The sequence below is a fragment of the Vanessa atalanta genome, chromosome 1, assembly GCF_905147765.1.
Source record: "Vanessa atalanta chromosome 1, ilVanAtal1.2, whole genome shotgun sequence".
In the NCBI taxonomy this organism is placed as follows: Eukaryota; Metazoa; Arthropoda; class Insecta; order Lepidoptera; family Nymphalidae; genus Vanessa; species Vanessa atalanta.
In genome coordinates, this window is record NC_061871.1 from 5,138,326 (window position 1) to 5,159,074 (window position 20,749).

At 33.3% G+C, this 20,749-nt stretch overlaps 1 protein-coding gene across 4 annotated transcripts in view; it reads right to left on the bottom strand.

Annotated features, from left to right (window-relative positions):
• LOC125076917 overlaps window positions 1-20,749 on the bottom strand; it is a 63,170-nt gene that overhangs the window by 16,583 nt on the left and 25,838 nt on the right. The window contains exons 1-9 of one of the 4 annotated variants that reach the window (XM_047688670.1): window positions 17,494-17,596; window positions 16,895-17,086; window positions 16,392-16,671; window positions 15,413-15,553; window positions 7,775-8,126; window positions 7,267-7,425; window positions 6,803-6,986; window positions 3,956-4,105; window positions 1,277-1,392 (exon numbers count right to left, since the gene is read on the bottom strand). In XM_047688670.1, coding sequence (XP_047544626.1) covers window positions 1,277-1,392; window positions 3,956-4,105; window positions 6,803-6,986; window positions 7,267-7,425; window positions 7,775-7,865 — 700 coding nt within the window. In that variant the 5' untranslated portion in view covers window positions 7,866-8,126; window positions 15,413-15,553; window positions 16,392-16,671; window positions 16,895-17,086; window positions 17,494-17,596. Of the gene's footprint in view, window positions 1-1,276; window positions 1,393-3,955; window positions 4,106-6,802; window positions 6,987-7,266; window positions 7,426-7,774; window positions 8,127-15,402; window positions 15,554-16,391; window positions 16,672-16,894; window positions 17,087-17,493; window positions 17,597-20,749 lie in introns of those variants that run through there. The other 3 variants (XM_047688658.1, XM_047688664.1, XM_047688677.1) reach the window with 3 other exon arrangements.

Consider the following 20,749-nt stretch of genomic DNA (forward strand, 5'->3'; position numbering starts at 1 on the left):
CCATTGACTAAAAAAACTTTTATCATGCCAAGCTTCAAAATTGTCTGCCAAATTCTTGCCCGATGATGCTGAACGGTGATGGCTGGTTGGTTTTTAATTGAAGTACAAAATGACTCACATATACTAAACGTTAAATTCCAACAAACAATTACAAAGAACTACCCCCACTAAAAATACTAACTAAAAATAAAATTGTCAAAATGTCAAATAAACATGTAAACCAAATACTCGGTATAAATTGAAATGTGTTTTCGAATTGAACAGAAAGTACCAGACCGTAACAGGACGTGAACTAATGTATAAAGACTTTGAAAAGTGTATCCGAACACAGGCGAACGTGGGAAAAATGCATACTCTCAACTTAGAGGAAACAATTTTCTCTGTTCGAACTAGCGACGCCGTTATATAATCATATGCAATTTAAGTGTTCAACGCGAACGACGCCGGAGATAAAATATCACTGTACTTTATAAAAGTGCATCATTATGAAAAATAATAATGTTTATAAGCTACATCGCATATTATCGATGTCATTCTAGAATATTCTAGAAGTTTATGCACGCGGCACAAGTCTGGTGTTGTACCTTGTGTCCTTTTTTGTAAATCTTAGAATGTTTACAAAACAAAAAAAAAAACAACAAAAAACTCATTTATAATATTATTTAGAATTAATATAATTTTTATTTACCTTCACCTCAACTACCATTACTTTTCTTTTTGAGGTTAAATATTATTATACCCGTACTTAAACGTGCATATAAATTGAATTTGTATCCAATCTATATTTTTTCATGAATTTTTTAGTCAAATTAAATGGGAAAAATGAAATAAGTTTTCAGATGACCAGCCATCACTTACCCGAACGCTGAAAAAAACCTCAACTCGTATATTGTAAATAAGCCGACGTGCTGCTTTTTTGATTGCTTTTACTTTCGGCATACATACATACGCTTAAAAAATATTGCATTGGCTCTTACAAAGAGTATTTGTTGTTAATAATTAATGTGACCTTTGTTAATTCAATATCACGTATCTCTTGTTTCTCATCTAGTTAATAAAAATAATAATAATTATAATTATAATAATAATTATTTATTTATTCTCTCCCACATTACAGACATTACAGTTTAAACGTATCTTAATAATAAGTACAATTGTGTGTGGGAAACAGGAGCCCCAACTAGGTTTCCCTGTGCTAAGGGTCTCCTGTTGTTATATATCTCTTGTCTCTTTCTAAAAAAATTGGTATTTTTTTTTCAAAAATTTGCCAACTTACCTGTCTGTGGAATTCTAGAACCTCCTCTTGGATGAAATCCCACTCCTTGCGTGTTGCTCAGAGAAGTAAAACTGAAGAACGCGAGGAACTGTGATCGTACTGTTTTTTCTGTTATCCTGACAAAGGAAAACTAAATGTTTACAAATAAAATATACTTCTGACTAATTTTTGCAGCCATTTCAGAGAGACTTAAACTAATTGCTTAGGATATATAGTTGGGCAAACGTGCACAAAAATCTGCTGGGACACCAATTCAATACGACTATGTGTCACTGCTAAGTTTCAAAATTATTGACAAGGAGCTGGGTTATGAATCCAATATCTTCGAATCTATAGCCTAATAAGCTATCAACTGGACCGACGAGGTGCTTTGTTTGGGTCTTAATAACATATAACATTTCTGGACTGAAGAAATCATCAAAGTGCAGGCGCATGGAGTTGGACTTATCATCCACTCACCACTAACTACAATACACTACTGCCAGTTTCAATTGGCAATGAATAGATGATTTTCCAATAATTGAGTATTGATGTTGACTCTTTTCAGATCTCAATTCCGCACTTATTTACTGATATGGCAATATGTATTGCCTACGCAAACAAGTTTCTTGGACCGAGCGCTTATTTATATTTAATTTGTAAAACTGAGCTCAGTTGTTTGTCTCTTGAACTTTATAGGATGTGACTCAACAATGATTCAAATCAATTATTAGTCCCAAAAGGTTAGTGTTTCACGAAGCGTCGACGGTCACGAATACAATTTCGCCTTTGTCGTGAGACGACAATGTCGGTCCCAACTGTCACAGATTCAACTGTCGACATTCTGTAAGAACATATTCAAAACTTTTCGGTAAATTCGTTTGTCAAATGATTAATAGAAGTTGTATAATGTCATAGCTACAATGAATACGTTTTATAGTATATTATTTTATAATGCAATGAATATTCTATAACGCAATTAATAAATACAAATTTTAATGAAAATATTTTAAAGAATATTACACGTACTATCTTCGAGTAATCTATGAATTTAATATATTTCATATCTAACATTAAAATATAAAATAAAAACGAGAAGCGTCATGGGACGCACGGTGAAAGCTCCTTCGGCTATACATTAAATTTAAAAAATATATGGACAATATGATAACATTCGAGTGGAAGTAAATGTAAAATAAAATATAATGAAGGAATGTTAATAAATATCCAAGCAGCAATACTTGGTATTGTTGTATTCCGGTTTGATGGGTGACTACTTAAAATCAGGTGGCCCATTTGCCTGCCTATACATAAAGAAAGTCTGACCTTCCGATTCGCAGCGAACAATTTTTTTGGAATACGGATTAGCGATAGGTTTTAAAATACGCATACAGCTGTCAATCATGCCGCACGTTTATACTGCAGTAATATACCTTTACATAGACATAAGTTTATAAGCTCACTAACCCACATGCTATAGAAAAGTTTCGGGACGGTTGTAGACCATCTTATTTTGGTCTAAATTTTATTAATTTTCCAGTAATAAATAGATCAGTACAAAAAATATAATCCTATTATAAAATGGGATTCTAATAAGGTTTTATAATATAACTGTCTGTAGATGGCTTATTTAATGAGAACCGACGCGAAGGAAGACGTAAAAATGCTTAAAAAGAATGACAAATGAAAACGAATACCTAAAATGGTAGCGTTTTATTTCGCATTCAGATTGGTAATATAATAGTCTTTCATTTCCTCTGATAATGAGTAGGTATTCTCATCATTCGACGCAGGTTTAAATATAATTCGGTGACATTAGTGTGATACGTGCACTAATAGACGTAACGCACCAGTTTAATTTCGAAGGTGATACGTTGTCGATATTTTCCATAATAACTACGGGCGTATGTGAACACATACCACATATTTATAAGTCCGACCATATATAAACACACCAACTATTTTAGTGTGTTAAAACATACAAATAAATATTATTACGAGCTACGATTATAATCACTAAAAACATACAAATGAATAATTAACATTTAAGCGGGATGTAGGTAATTTAACTGCTGTTGACATTTCCTTTGTAGAATTAACATCATGTTCATTATTATTAATATCTATTGTAATTGTATTGTTGACGTCACTGAAAACTACTAGTATCTTTATGGTTACTAATATGGTATGTGTGTATTTTTTCTCCTCATAATCTAGACCAATTTTGATGTGATCTGGATGGTGTATAGCTATAGTTGAAACCAGTAGAAAACGCTTTTCCTGATATCAAGTTTTTTTTTGTTTTCTCAGATCATATATCACAATAACTATGTTCACATTTTAAGGAATAGTCCACTATGACGTAACGAAACGTTTACAGTCAACTTATAGTCGTCGGCGATTTCGCTCGCGTCGTAGAGATATTTAAACTATGTCCCTCCCTTGAGTTCCAGCTTGATTCATACCAAATTCGCATCAGCAGTTTGACCATGAAAGAGCAGCAGATAGAATTACTTTCGGATTTATAATATTAGTATAGATAAACGAAATCACATTGACGGTAAAAAAAAAACAGAATCTTATCTTTCGAAGGTTATCAGGAATACTGCAAAACACTTTCAACAAAATATTTTCTATTGAAATGATTTACCTTCAGTGCGTAATCTAATTATATAGTCATTAATTAAAATAAGTGCGTACCTAAAATCAAGTACCGATGCTCCGTGATCAGCAAATAATACGACCGGTGGTGTGTATCTTTCGTTAGCACCACAGAGCCTAGTCTGCGCAGCTCTTCCTGAGTCTGGCACTGCACCTGCGTCGCCCAGCTGCAGCCATCCACCTACACAACTAGATAAATACATAATACGGTTAATATCATATTATCAAATATTGTCCACAACAAATAGTATCAATGAGTGTCCTCGTGAGAATCGAACACTTTCGGAAAAAGATCTGGCAGGTTTAGCACTAGAAAACTTATAGACAAAAAAAAAACCAATAATTGATTGGGTTGATCTAAATTCAAAACCTCGAGGTCTGCATCCATATAAGATATCTTGTAGTCCACAACACTGTCAAATTATGTTTTTGTACTATCAGAGGAGATAGTCTAAATTCGCCTCAGAATCATCAGATGTGTAATTTATTCCATAATTCTAAACTTATTTTATATTGTTTACTCCAATAACTAAAAAAGACTCTTCTTATTTCTTAAAAAAAAATTAAATAGGCATTTCATTGTTTTCACGCTGTGCTCTTTCACAATAAATCCAAATCATAACTTAAGCGCTGGATCCGTAAGGTAAGAGAAAAATTTAAAGCGCTTTTAAAGAGCTGAGTGTTACTAGAAATTATCTATATTGTAAATGACATTATTATTTTGTTAAAAACACGTAACAATGTTTTGTCACTGTGAGATTTAGTTCTTTTAATGTTCGCGATTTTTCTACAACCGGATCGTAACAACGGATTGTGTATTCTGTAACTCTCTATTTACTCGGCTTTGATTTATGGAGTTTGTGAACGCTGATCTCAACAACCTTTGATGGAAATGGAACCTGTTTTTTCATAAATTGTGGTTCGGTCGATATCTCGCTGCATACAGAAATGGATTGCTGATATGCGATCATTTAAGCGTTGTCATTAAAAATATAACCACGAAATAACTTATTTACGTAATATTTTTTAGAATTATCAAAGCGTATGTGTTTATTAGAACTCGAAAATCAATATTTATGACTGTTGGTTGTTAGGTGAACTTCGTAAGAACGCTGGACTATGTTATTTGTTTGATACTTAACAACTCAGAAATACATAAAATAATGTATGTTAGTTAGTATGTATATTGTAAAGATTGATTTGTAAAATAATAGATATTTTAATTTTTTTAGAATCCATATTTGGAACTCGTTCGCTTAGAAGCTTTACTAGCTTCTTACTTAATTAAGAGTGTGCTTGTAAAAGCCTACTTGAATAAAGCATATTTCAATTTTGTGTTGGTTTGGCCGTGACCCCCCTGGCTATTGTCAAACCTCGCTATTTGAAACATACTTGACGCTGAGCTGTAAAGCTGAATAAATTCACATTGAAAATAAGCTTCACTTGAACTTTATAAAAATAACAAAGAATAATTCTGTGGCCTGGTGCTAAAGGAGCCAATATATATGAACAAATTTAGGTGCTATTCTATAATAATTTATGTTTTTTACTAAATATTATTAAAATTAAAAATGTTATTGCAATCAATTTGTTTTAAATAAGTTTATCCCGTTATAGAAGAAATAAATTATTTATTAATTATTCGGTAAATGTGCTGCTGTGCGTATTTAACTCAAAAATGTACTAAAACATTTGTAGCACTAAGCCACGGAATTAATTATTGCTTAATTTTATTTTAGGTTTAAAAAATATTTCGTCTCAAAGCAAAAATTTAATTGAATGAATTCACAGAAAGTATCATGCATACTATTGTCAACGTCATAACTCTCAGGTTAGAGCTTCATAACCTCTAACAAAGCAATTGCTTGAATAAGTCGCTGCTATATTAAAGAGGCATTGTTGTAAAGCGTGACGCTACTTTGAAATAAACATATGTATGGGTTCCCTTTCAGTTCGTATGGCTACAATTTGCAGAAATGTATTGTATTATACTTTTTATGCGGAATAATAATTGTTAAATGTACATTCGATATATTTTTGTATGACTGCCTCGTTGGTCTTCTGTCTAATATATAAGACCCAGGTGAGGCCTCAAAAATATTGGGCTTTTCTGTCGAGAAATTCTCAGTAGCAGATCAGAGTTTGGAAATTGGCAGTCAATCTCGTACCTCGGAAAGCACGTAAGATGTTGGTTCCGTGCCTGAACTCTTTCTGTTCGTGTTGGATGCGCCGTCTCATTGGATAACGAGGATAAAGAAAAGGAGAGTATATCTGTGTGTTACATTTGTGCACTATATTATGACGGATTGTGAAATTGCTTAGTCTCTCTTAAGAATAAGAACAATTTGTTAAGTATTTAAATTTGTATGATTTGTTACTTTATATTTCCCTTTAAGATATAATAAAATTAGTCTGACCATGATCATAATAAAAGCTAATTTTAAATGGTTTTGGTATTACTTTTTTTAATTAATTCAAATTGATTAAAAAATCTGAGGAAACAGGAAGCTACTTTTAAATTTTATTTTACAGTTGAGAACAATATTTTAAACCCAGAGGAATATGACGAAACAGAGTCGGTAATTTGTTTTTTATTGAAGTGTCAAGGAACGGAATTTTAAAAAGTTATGCTTTTTTTAAGCGCACGTTCCAAGACCGCGTACTATTTTTTCATCGCTGTTCATCCTACCAAGCACTAGTCCTACCTGTACCAACTCGGGAAATGCCTGTTCGAAGTCAAAGGCAGTTATTTAGGTATGAATTATTAATAAAATATGATTAGTTTTTGTTTTCAATTATTCAATTATTTGATTTATTTTGATTGAAAATGTAAAAGATCTAGCACGTCCTAATTAATATTTAAATTTACATATTTTATATTCTTACCTTGAACCATTAAATCTCCCAACAGACACGAGTCGATACAGTTGTATCTCCACTCTCTGGCCTGCGTCAGGTTGCAAGATGTAGGAACACGCGCTGGGGCCCTCAATAGACGGAGATTTAATTTGCCCGAACGTTTTCCCTGACTTACTCTTGAGCACCCGCGAATCAATCGTAATGTTGCACACTATACATAAAAAAAACTCATTGAATTAGGTATATACTAAGCATATATTATCACCAACTAATTTTTATTATAACATTAACAAATGTACATGGAAAAAATACTCAAATGACTGCCGTTTATTATCATACATTATTTTGCGGTTTCGACATTTCACAATTTAAATAAATCACTGACACTTTTGATTTGTTAAGCCAGATGGTTAAGTAGTTACAGTGTTGAATATAATTATTTTCATTAAATACACGTTAACGCTATTTTTGTATTAACAAATAGTACTCACTATTAGAACAATATTGCTCTAGCCCGCATTGCGCGCAACGCCCAGGCGCAATATCGCCGCACGGGCACGCACCGTCCCGCACGCAACACGCACAATCTTCGCCTTCCCCTCCGGGACACGCACAGCCTGATGATGACTGCGTCCATAGATCGACTTGGCCTGATCACAATAGTCAATATTATGGAATACCATTCCTTTATCGTTATTTGCTTAAACAATTATGTTTATGCCTTAACTTAGATTCATTACACTTGCAATAGCGCCGTGTCTGTATCTATGTGATATGATATGTGATTGTTTTTCTGCCATTGAATAAATTATACTGATAAATATGATTTTATGGTTAATAGCATAAGAAAACTTCAGCAATCTAATTCTATTAGCATATGAAATCTCACAGGTTCTTGCGAAACTTTTACGAAAAGTTACTTTTATGTCCAATGCCTCAAGTAACATCAGATACGAACACATCTATTAATGTTTTTATAACTTCCGAAAAAATACTTACTACTTCCGTCGAGAAATATTGGTGTCCAAGCAATTTGCGCGGAGACAGCGGCGCACGCGGCTATTATCAGAACCGCTACGGCCTGCCGCATGATGCGCGCGGACAGTCACCGCGCTCGCGCCGCCCTACCGCGTCGCTTTCTCATTTGCCCCTACTCCCCCGTTCTCCCCCCGCTCACGGACCACCAACGAAAACAGTAACAAACGGCCATGCCCCGATTTGCATGATTGTACAATCACTGAAAAGTAGTTTTTATTTCACTGCGCTTCTAGTTTATCGGGGTTTTATTGCGAATCCCCTTGATCCTCTGTTTTCCTGGTAATTCCGTTTCGCATTCCGACCAGAGGATTTTCTGTAACAAAATTCATTTATTTATTTATTTTTATTTATTTATTCTTATATTTGCATCTTCACAGACGTGACTTTGGTGTATCTTATCTTTAATTTGTGTTGATTATTTTAGTATCTGCATGTTTTTATTTAAAACAATATATGTATTTATTTAATAATAGTACAGTTAAATAAAAAATATATAATTTTCAATCGCATTAAATTATTTTCATTATATTATCATATATGAATATATATGATGTTGAATTTAGTTATTTTATATAATATTTTTCATAATTTAGTATATTCAATTATATCCCATCTTTATACGTTCACAGAAATAATACTGTAAATTTGAACCAAAAATAATTTTGCAAAAAAAATCAATTAGTAATTAAAATAAGTACCTATAATAAAATATGACTATCATTATAGAACTCTCAACGAGTAAATGCCTTCACCAATTTTCTTAAATATGATTACCACCTTACTGGTTGTCTATCTCTTTTCCAATTCATTTTTAAGTCCATTTTTTCATTCATGCATGCAACGCGATATGCCCATACCCACTTTAGTTTTAGTGCAATATGATAATGTTTATGACATTTATCTTATAAGTAATAAAAGTATTTCGTTACATACTTAGAAGCTACAGACAAAAACGGAAGTATAATTCGTTCCATTGCTCATTGAGATATTTCAATTTTTTAATTATTAATTCATTCAAAATCCATGTCTGGTTTCCACATGAAAGGCATGGTATTAGACTTGAATCAAGCATTTTTTTCTCAAATTTAGAGGGAATTCAGATTTTAAGAATTATTTACAGCTTTTACTTGGTAGCAGGAATTTGTGCCAGCCACTCATCAGTTATGCAACCACTAAATAGCAATACTAAGTATGGTTGTATTGTGATTTGAAGGGTGAGTGAGCCAATGCAACTACAGATATAAGGATCATATATCTTAGCTCCCAAGCTCTTACAGCGCCAATATCTATAGGCAGTGGTGACCACTCACCATCCGGTGGCCAACTTGTCTAAAGCCATCGTGATGTTGGAATTCCTTAAAATATATAAATTTACCTAATTATGTATATATGTTTGTATATTCTTGAACAGTAGGGAATCATTAAATTTTTTTCTTCCTTTTAAATTTTTGATTATATTACTTGTTTTCCTTTTATTTTTGTTAAGATTGTTTATCATTTCTTCAAACTGTGAAGCAGTCTTGGAAAATAACATAATGTTATTAGAAAATCTTAAGTAACTAAAGTAGTTACAATTTCTATTTAAACCAGTCGTCCGTCTGTGTTTTTCGAGGCGACGTCGTCGCATGCTTTAACGATAAGTTATATACGTTGAAAGATCGTGAGCGGATCAATAGTTGGTACTAATTTCATAGATTTAACATTTTGTTTTTTATTTATACGCTCTTATGAGGGACGGCCGCGACCTAAGGTACGTAATAAAAGAAAATATATTGTTTCTATTTTATTATTAAATATAATGTTCCTCAAGTGAAATACATTTCTCACATCTCGCATACAATGCCTTTAACCCACACGAAAATAATCGGTATCTTTCACTACAAAACGACTATCAATTGGAGTACATCCCCGTAAGTCCTTTTTAAAATTAGAAAACCGGACAAAATCGCTAGGTGCTAGGTCTGGGCTATATGGAGGGTGGTTAATCTCTGAAAACCCCGTGTCTTTCAGGGCTTGCCTCGCATCATCTTACGTCGTCATCTCACGTCGTTTCTGTACAATAGCCTCACGAACCTGAGTCATTAAATTGGTTTAATATTGGTTATTCATCGAAGTTCCCCAGAAAAAATAATGTTACCCCTTTTTAATATTAATGTGATGTCTCGAAATTATATTTTACTTCTTCAGAAAATGTATACTTTCCTTTTTTCACTGATAAAGAAAAGTAATAATTTTCTGGCTACTCTAGCCATAAATAGCTCAATAAAGGATTTTCCTTTCATATTTAAACTTCATACAACTTTTTTATTCAACATTCATACATATCAAAAATAATAAGAAATATATAATTTAATATTTTTCTTAGGTTTAGTATCCAGTAGCAGAAGTTTATAAAATAGTTCATCATTAAGGGTCTCCTGATGGAAAGTGATTAGCACCGCCTATGAACATCTGCAACACCGGGGGCCTTGCAGGTGCGTTACAGGCTTTTAAGAAATGTGTACGTTCTTTTCTTTACTTTTTTTAGAATTTTGATGCGATGTCCGATGGCAAAATTCAACAGTCGGGATTAATCCACTCAATTGGTCGAAATATTCCCCATGAAAAATGCTGTAGAAGATGCAAAGTAATCCAACATCTTTACATAAAGTCAAAGAATCAAACAACTCGGAAAAGCCGTGATCACCCCCTTAATTTAACTAATATTTTAACTAATAATAAACATAGTTTAACTTTAAAAAAAAAATAACCTCTAGGTTAAGCAATACTCCATTTGGGGTCGAATTTGCATAGTTTTAGGTGATGGGCCGAAGTGAAGAACCATCCTACCTTGCTGAGCATACCAAGCTTTTTAGATGCTAATTTGGCTTAAACTTCAAATTAGCCACGGAACCGAATGAGGTTCGAAACACCAACGCCTAGTACTCCGATATTAGCTATGGCAGTAATGGGAATTTTATAAATTATTTTTTATGTCTTTTTGGGGTTGAATTGGACTTGGCTTAACCGGCTCTAGTCCAAGACTTTGTTAACAAAAACTCGATTTGAGACACAAGTTTCTTCTGGTTTTCGTTGATGTATTCCCGAGAAATATTAGGATGGCCGGTGCATAAGATGTCTATGGTAATGTCGTCTGCATATCAGTGAATATTGTTGATTTGCAACAAGTCATTGATATGTAGAAGAAATAGAATAGCCTTGTGGAACACCAAAATTGACTAATTTTAAGGCAAAGAATTATATTCCAGAATGCGATAATATTTATATCATAAGACGCTGATGCGTCAAGTCGTGCGATGGAACAAGTCATCGATGGGCACTGTAGAATACGGAATGAACAGTTCCATACCCTGAAGCACAGACAGAGTCAGCAACAATGTTTGGATCTTCCAACGAAAATCCCATGTAATGGTAAAGTGGTATCAGTCGAAGAGGATATCTGAGTGTTGGTAGGAAGAGCAAGACCGGCTTCGCAGTCTCCAGTTAAAAGTGAACTTCAAGTTGCTCCGCTCGCCGCGAACAGTGACGAGCGCAAAATTGCCTAACCCACAGAATTCGAAGGGACGCCTGGGCATCCTTTGGTTTATTTGGTGCATGTCCTGAGCATGGATGCCCAGCAAGAAAACAAGCTCTACTCAATCATTATGTTTTTTATTATCCGTCTAGGACACACACATACGGGACGAAACGCGGCACTTCCCCGGGCGTGCCGGCACATGCAGCTGCAACCCGAAAGTATTCAGCACTACCACTAGGTACTCATTTTACTCATTTTACTCGCGTTTCAGATTGCGTTAAAAAATCAGAGAATCACTGAGACCGACTGAAACAATCCTGACTGGATGTAGAATAGTCTATTTAAAAGAAAAATACTCTTTACAGATTTTTTTATAAAGCCGTTGGCGCGCAGGGAAATATAACAGACGAGGTGTACACTTGAAGTTCTTAAAAATTATCATTTAATTATAAACGTTACGATAATAGGTTGGTTTTCGTAACTTTTTCGGAAAAATTGTTTTTTGAGCCACAACATATAAAAAATACGACTCCATTTTTTTCCTACTACCGGATACTAAAGCCAATCCTTTTTCCTATCTGAACATTGAACAAGCATTGCAAAAGACATTGCTTATTATTGGCCTTACGTAAACACGATACTCAGATACAACGATTTCATCAATAGTATTATGTTTAATTTTTAAACAAAATATTTCTGCTATTGTATCAAATAACAAAAATTCTTACAAATAAATAAAATTAATTGCTTTTATTATTTATTGCGACATATATACAAATATGTTTTTAACTATTGATGTTATTATAGAGATAATTAATAAAATATTTTATTATGAATGTCAATAATTACATATATTAAAACAATTTGTAAAATACATAACGTATTCGCGTGTGCGTATTATATTATTCTGATTTATAAATATGTGTGTTATTGTTATACTTTATACTCTAATATTCTTATGTAATATTTATTATCTCTCTTACGAAACTCATATCTAAGCACTAGACCAACGAGGCATTTATTGGGAATATACACACACGACTAAGGGTTCGTTTAAAAGAATATATTTATTTTGAATACAACACGTAGAGTCGTGTTCACTTTAAATTAACTTCCAAAGTTCCGATAACAGCGTCGTCGACGTTCGAAATTTTGCTTTTTGAAAATGTGCAGTCAGCAACCAACCAGAAGATTTTTGCCGGTCTTTGGCAGCCATACAATATATTGGTACAGCAACATTTGAAGAAAACGCTTAAAATCAATTTGCAGTTCAATTTCGTTGAATGATTATATAATTGTGAGCAGTGAATATCTAATTAGTGAGCAGTGACAAATTAGTATCCTTATATCAAATGAAATTATTTTTTTTCTGTGTATTGCAATCACGTGAAAAATACAGAACGTATCTACAGCCCATCGACTCGATTTTTTAAATTCCGTTAATTTTCCTCCTTTTTTTATTTAAAACCAAGCAAAGCGGGGGATAACCCGTAGTTTTAATTATATTTTAAAAACCGCCAAGACTCCCAATACCTTTACAATCTATTTGCTGAGTCGAAAACAGGTATTCATCAATTACATTTTACTATTTATTGTGTAAAATAATATGTTTTGTAATTCAAGGTTTACTCATATTTTACAATTTTCACATTAGGCTCAAAACGGCATAATTATTGTTTAGTTATAGTTCGTAAAGTTGGGATTGTGAATGCATTGACATTCATATAAATAATGATCTAATATTTTCTTTTCAAGAAATCTCAGTAACCGCTCGGAGTTTGGAATCGTTTGTTGTGTACTTCCGTGCCTCGGAAAGCACGTAAAATCTGTGGCTGCCGTGACTGAAATCGGCCAGGACGACATCATCATAACGAAGATACTCATAATGATAGTTATGTTATGTTAGTGAATAATATACATCAGTAATATTTCACATATTTTTAAATGATTTATTACTCATAGTTTACCTTATATACGAAATCGGTTCAAAAGTTTTTTTAAGACAAATTAATAGTTGTTTTTACCCCTCTATTTTTTACATTTTGAAAAGGAATAATTAAAGGTAAAATTAATTGAATAACCTTTTTAACAACAATTTACTTAAATGGCGATATTATAAAAAAAATAAAATAATATTTACGTAATCAATTTAATATACCATAGTGACGTTATTCAGCCACCAGCCATGTCACAATAACAATTATCAACAACAATAGAAATGGGCGCAGTGACTCCCCGTAGAAACAACATTCGCTCGAACACCGTCTCCACACTGGGGGCTCGAATGGCAACAATGAGTGCCGTTGAAAAATGGTTCGTTTTTCTTTTTCTCGAAGTGGTAGCAACAATTACCCTGACAATATACAAAAAATAGTTAACCTAGTCACTGAAACATTGTAATGGGTAATGCATTTATAGAAATTCAAACATTTATGGCTCAAGGGCTCATTGCATTTTTTGGGAGATTCACACAGATTTTGATTCTAGGTTTTTTAGAAGATTATGTAAGATTATTTGTTTATATGTGTATGTCGTATATTGATAAAATATTAGGTTTAAGTGGTGATATTTAAATAATAATCACACCCAATATATGATTGCATAATACACACATACATACATATGTATAAACATCAGTGTTAAACACCTCTTTATGATAAAAACTGCTTCGACTCAGTGTTGTTGAGAAGGGTGGACTAAAACGAAATCTTTTTTTTTTCAATCGAATCGGCACATTGATATTACAATTCTTAAGATACCTAGTTTTATTCAAAGTAAATAAACGACTTATTTGCATAAGATGCGAAGTTTTCCGACTCGAATCACGTAAATTAATTAACTTTGTAATTAAAAATCTAAAGACGAAATTTCTATCTCGATGTTTTTCCAGTTGCTGCGCTTTCCGTTAATTTTCGAAGTGAAAAGTTAAATCTCTTTTTGTGATTTGCATATATTAGGTTTACAAGTCATAGCGTTTTATTAAAATCTTTATTTATTTGCAGGTAATCGAGCATGTACATAGGTCACCTGATTTCAAGTGAATACGGTCGCCAATGGACATTTTCAGAAACTGCTATCGCAATGTGGGCCTTTGAGTGTGTTGTGAGGTATCTGTCCGCCTCTTGAATAAGCGCATATTGTAGTTTTGAGGAAACAATAGCAGTAAGCTGGTTCCGTAGTTTGTCAGTACAAACAAAAAGTGGTAGAAGATAACCAGGTATTCAGATGGTTGGGACGATATTTGAATAAATAATCAAAATCACCTCACGTTAAACGAGAACATAAAACGTCTCATATTATAAGGGTATTACATTTGAAACGTCGTTAGCTTCGACATTATATCAGCCAGAAAATAAGGGAAAATCACGAAGGGTCGGGTCTTTAGCATCAGTCGAAAATAAATCCATTTGAACCCCGTCGCGTTCGGCGAATAAACATAGCCGTCTGACAAGCAAAACGATTGATGACACTAAGCAAGTAAAAGCGATAATGCCTTATCTTAAACTTGGAAATACAACTACCATGTACCAGATGAAATCGATAAGCAAAAGTTGAATTAACTTCGTTTAATTGTACATGAGGACTTTCATTGAATTCGTAATTGAATTTAATCAATACTTAAGCGGTTAGACGAGTGAAAACCATTTTGTGCCTCGAAATATATTTGCTTTATGACCATCAATGAAGAAAAAGAAATCATCATTTAATGAAGAAAGAAAAATCTTAATTAAACGACTTATTCGTTTAATATTAAAAGATATTCGAATGAAGTCTGTGATCGATATTAGTGTCTATTTCAAGTCTGAAGTGATTTCGTAATAAAATTGAAATTCTCTTCGATGATAGAGACGGCGTTTATTCGGCTTTTTGCTCTAGCTTCGTCAAAGGATATTGCGTGGGAATCAATTCAGGTGCCGGGGTAATATACCTTTCTCTGAATATTAATCTTTCATAAAATGCGATCATTTTATTCTGGTATTAAATCAATATTTTCGCAAGAATAATATTATGAGTAATATTCGACCTGTCATAAGGAAATCGATCTCTTATTCTAATATTTATGGAAACTAACTGTAAGATACCCGTTCATCTTGTGAGACGTAGCGATGTATCTGTTGGTCCGGGTCGGCACTATAGCAGGACTCAACAAAAGGTTTTCGTCGAGGCCGGGCGCCGACAGCAACTTCACATGCACGGCGCATCAGAACTGTTGGTTGATTTACCTGTAACAATTAAATTATATTATTGGATTTTAAATTGAATTGTTTGGTTGTTGCTAAAACTAATATATCACTGATACTGATAATCAGCTGATAATCAGATTTTTATTAGCGACCGGCCCCGGTTCCCACAGTTGAAACGCTGATACTCAATATACTATGGAATGTCTTTACAAATTTCACAGTTTTTTTGTCATTAGACAATACACGTATGATCCTGCGTTTTAAATCCGTAATATCTTCAATAATATTCATTTAAATTACGTGCTGTAACCATATTGATTTATATTAAATGGACAATATTGCAGGCACTTAATTGGATAAGGATGAATGCAGTATTGATTAAAATCGCTTCAATGTTAAATGATATTACAGTTTATTGCTATGCTAACGTAATACAAGTAAAAATATATATATATATATATATAAAAATAATAATAATAATCTCGCCAAAAATATTAATCGTATTTATACGATGTCATGGGAAGGCCAAGTGTACACAACAGCAATACTAAATTTCAACTGAATCGGGGGAAAGTGATAAGTGAACGCATACAAAACGAACAAAAACAAGCATTAATTAAACGCTTCTGTACCTACCGTTAACGAATAATAGGTAGCGCGAGGGTCGTGTAATGTAATTGCTTACAAAAAAAAAACTATAGACTACGGAATCAATATATACACGTTTTCACATTTTAAGCATTCGTTTAAACCATTATTAGAAAATAAATTCCAGCTTTGAATAATTATATGAAATTCAAGCAAAACGTAGACATTGAGCAGCGTTATTCATGTGAAAACTAAAATTTAATGGGTGCAAATGATTTTCCAATTTCACCTGAAATTTTCATTTCGTTATGTAACAATCAATCATCTAGTATATCCTCTAAGGCGACAGCGATTGGTTTTTTCTTCAACAAGCAGGATTCCAATGTGCAGTCACCATGTCGTGGCACTTTCACTGGATCTTTCACTTTTATAGGTATTGGGTTAACTTCGCATTCAATAGACACATCACGAGGACATCGCGTCAGAAAGTTAGCAGTTCCCAACAGCTTCGAATGCTCCTGATCCTGCATTCCATTTCGCTTGAATGCGGAGACTGGTAACTTGTTGACCTGCAATTTACAGTCAGCCTTAGTTTTTTTTTTTTTCATTGATCTATTATGAATAATTTTCAAGTATCTATCGATTACTAGATGATTCATTTAATATTGAATAAGAGGCACTTGACAGGATAGTGCGCTATCATAAATCTAATATTAAAGACAACCCTTTCGTAAATTCATTAGTCACTGCCATGAGATGTCCTTTATAGACAAAATTGATTAATTAACGCACCAAAATGGGTCATCGCTTCTTAGAGACAGTAGCAGAGAGTTTCTTCATAGGTTTGACGGGTATAGCAAATGGGTAGTAGCTCCATGTCGCTGATTCCCAAGATTTACGAATGTAGGATATTCCTCCGCTCTCTCGAAAATTCTGATCTTGGATTCCATTTCGTTTAAATGCACTTGAGGGCATCGGGTTTACCTGTTGGCGGTATTTTCTGTAGTTACGTCTCAACACACATTAAGCCCGTTTATCTTTTTTCTTTTTAACAGGCAGCATTTCTTGTGTAATTTTCGGATATATTCTTCGAATGGGTTCAACGACAGTGTAAACGCAGCACTCCTTCGTATCGTCACCGGCGCACAAGTAACGAGTTGCGCCTCTGTAGCCATAGATTTTATCCTGTAAGCCGTTTCTACGGTACGCCGAGACCGGAAGTCTACCGTGACGCGTTGGAACATACCGTTCCTGAAACCAACAACTGAATAAATAACATCACTGAGTTCGTTGTTGGTTTCAGAAATCATAGTTCATTTGTTATCATTTTTGTTACATAAATACGTCAGTATATGAGAATTTGTAGTCTGAAAATAATAACACAAACTTACGATTCGACCATCTTCGTACCGGTAGCAAGGGATGACGTATTTTGTCTTTATTGATTTGCAGGGATTGTTACATGTGGGACAATATTCTTGGGATGAACAACACGTTTGTCGTCTTAAGGGTTCGGGTGAACGAGATTGTTTTGAACATTCGCTGCAATAATTATAGTTAGTAGCATTTGTCTTTTTGTAACATTTTGTCTGTGGCTTTTCAACGTATACAATTTCTCCTTTCCGACAGCGCGGCAAAGATGCACAGCATGCAGGTGATCTTTCACAGCAGTGATCAGGAACACATGGAGTTACGAGCATCGGAGTCACCGCATAATTTTCCAATTCATCGAAACAACAAGCCATTTATATTAACGTTTTACAATTTTTGTCGTATTATTTGTTTAGTTATAATTTTTTTTTAGTAAATATATCACTGAAATTTATAAAACATACTACGGTGAAAATAAAATTCAACTAGTCAAATCAAATTTAAATTGATTCTTATTTTTTATATGCTTTTTAAATTATCAGCCAGTATTATTTATGTTTTATTTATCATAAGTTTTAAATTGTAATCTATATAAATATAAGAGCGAAATACCACTCACTGATTAATCACGAAATCTCAGAAACTTTAGCACCTAAAAACTTGAAATTGGCAAGCTAACTGGTAGGTAGGTCTCTTATAGGTTGTAGACAATAATACTCTTACAGTTACAAACTGAAATAACTACGGATAAATCCGCGGGCACATCTAGTATTTTAATATAAATTTCTATGGAATCAAACTGTTTATTATTGGATGTTTATTTATATAAGAAATAAACTTTCAGTTGGTATAGGATCTTAAAGAGCTGTTACAAAATTCCAAAGTAAAGCTCTCGGAAGCATTCGCAAACATTTGCAGGCGGCGCCTCCTTGTCGCCGCCGATTCGAAAATGCAATTTTCTCAATGCAAATCGAACGCCTCAGACAGATTTAATGCCTTTTACTTGCCGTTTCTGCTCATCATTTCCGGAGAGAATTCACGATTTCAAGATAGCCGCGTTTGTGGCATTCGGAGGATATTTGGCGAATTATCTTATTTAACCGTCTAGACGGTTTAGATCGACGAAATTAAATTTAAACGTTAAAATCAAAATCTATACTAATAGTTGATTTATACTATTATTTCGATTTTCTCAAATTTAAAAGAATAGATCTTAGAATAAAGGGGACAGAATTAATTTGAATTTGAAAAAAATACGGAAACTAGGTTAAAGACATTTCATAATAAGGGACATTTTTGTTTCTACTTTTGAACCAGAAATACTATTTGGTAAAATTAAGTTTAATAATTGTATTTCTATAAATAAATTAAGAACTATTTTTAAAATTAAATTGGTACTATCAGTACCAATTTGGTATTTTCAATTTACGGATCCAAGACTATTCCAAGCAGGGCGGTATTCGTATATAAGCTCAAACTTGAACTAAAGAAGTTTAAAGTCTTCTCTTAAAAAGTGGACATGAGTGTGATATTTATACGCTGTTACTATGGATTATGCACTAAAACGTATCTAAATATGTATTCATATCTAATTCAAAAATTTATTATTAATACTTAGTGAGTTTGATAATCACGTAATCCTCAAAATCATGAATATATTAAGATATTCTGCCGGCAAGCAGTAATACTTGGTATTGTCGTGTTCCGGTTTGAAGGGTGAGTGAGCTAGTGTAGCTACAGGCACAAGGGACATAATATTTTATTCCTAACGTTGGTGATTTAGCTAAATAAAGGATGGTTAATATCATACATCAGGTGACCTATAAGCGCGTCTGCCTACCAAAGAAAGATTTATTTTTATCTCATTTACCTATAGTAAATGATACATAAAGTAATCAATTTATCGTTTTTTGAATTGATTTATTTTAAATGTGTAATTTTGTGTGAACTACGTTTTAATCTGTTCTTTCATTAAAAACAAAAATTCTCTTTAACAGAAAATACATTATCTCGCCTGACTATAAATTCAGTTTATTAGTGAGTAAGTGCACATAATCCTTTTATAAATTCATGCACTCTACGCCACATCTCCATGTACATAAAAATGGATGATGGTGTATCTGTTTGGGATTAATAGACTTTGACACCGTTTAACCAATCACCCTGAAAATTGGCACATGCATGTATTTTCTCATAGCGAGATTTTATAGTATCCACTTTGTTGTAACTAGTAGCTAGATTGCGCTGCGGCACATCAACTTCTTTACGTTCAACTGATCGCTAGGAAAATTGGTAAATAAAAACACGACAACGTCATTTAAAAAGTATTTTGCCGCGACTTCGTTTCGTATTATGGGGTTCGAAGGTGTTAGGCTTCATTACATATGTAGTATAAAACAAAGTCGTTTACCGCTGTCTGTCCCTATGTATGCTTTGATCTTTAAAATTACACAACGGACTTTGATGTGGTTTTTTTTAATATATAGAGTGATTGAAGAGGAAGGTTTATATGTATACACAATATAGTAGAGAAACACTGATTCATTTAGAGGTTTCTAAAGTAATGTCGTAAATAAATACATTTTTTTGCGCTTACATGGCAAACGCTGGCCGAACACTACGAGATAAATCAAAATTATAAACTACAGTATTGTGCGTCTTAAAAAGGTCCACAAAAAGGCTACAACGGTATATGTTTATACTGTCTCTACTGAAATAACGAGAAATAATGGCTTATTTTTGAAGCGATTTTAAGATATATATCCAATTAAGTACCTTAAATGCATTGTGCACATTTACAGCATGTAATTTAAATTAATGTTTACGAATATATTACTTATTTAAAACGCAAGGACATATCGGTTTTTATTGTGTTATGACTGAAAAACGGTGAATGTTGTAAGACTTTTTGTATTATATTTATTATCACCATGAGCGGTAGCGGCGGAGCGGGTCGCTAGTTACGTATAAAAAGCTTATGTCCATCTTTGGGGATCAAACTGGCTTTATATTAAATTTCATCAAATTCGGTTCAGTAGTTTGGCCAAGAAAGCGCGTTAGATAGTTACTTCCTCACTTATAATATAATTACAGATTACTTCTTACTACAGACAGTTCTGTTTAATTACACGAGTACTTGAACAGGTTCTTTAATTTATTCTTACTTACTGACTTCCTTGCAGTGTAAGTGAATATAGACAAGGATAACCGTCAATCTGTACATTAATGCTGCTTGTTGTATTGCATGATATTTGCCCAAGAATAAAAATACTTTTA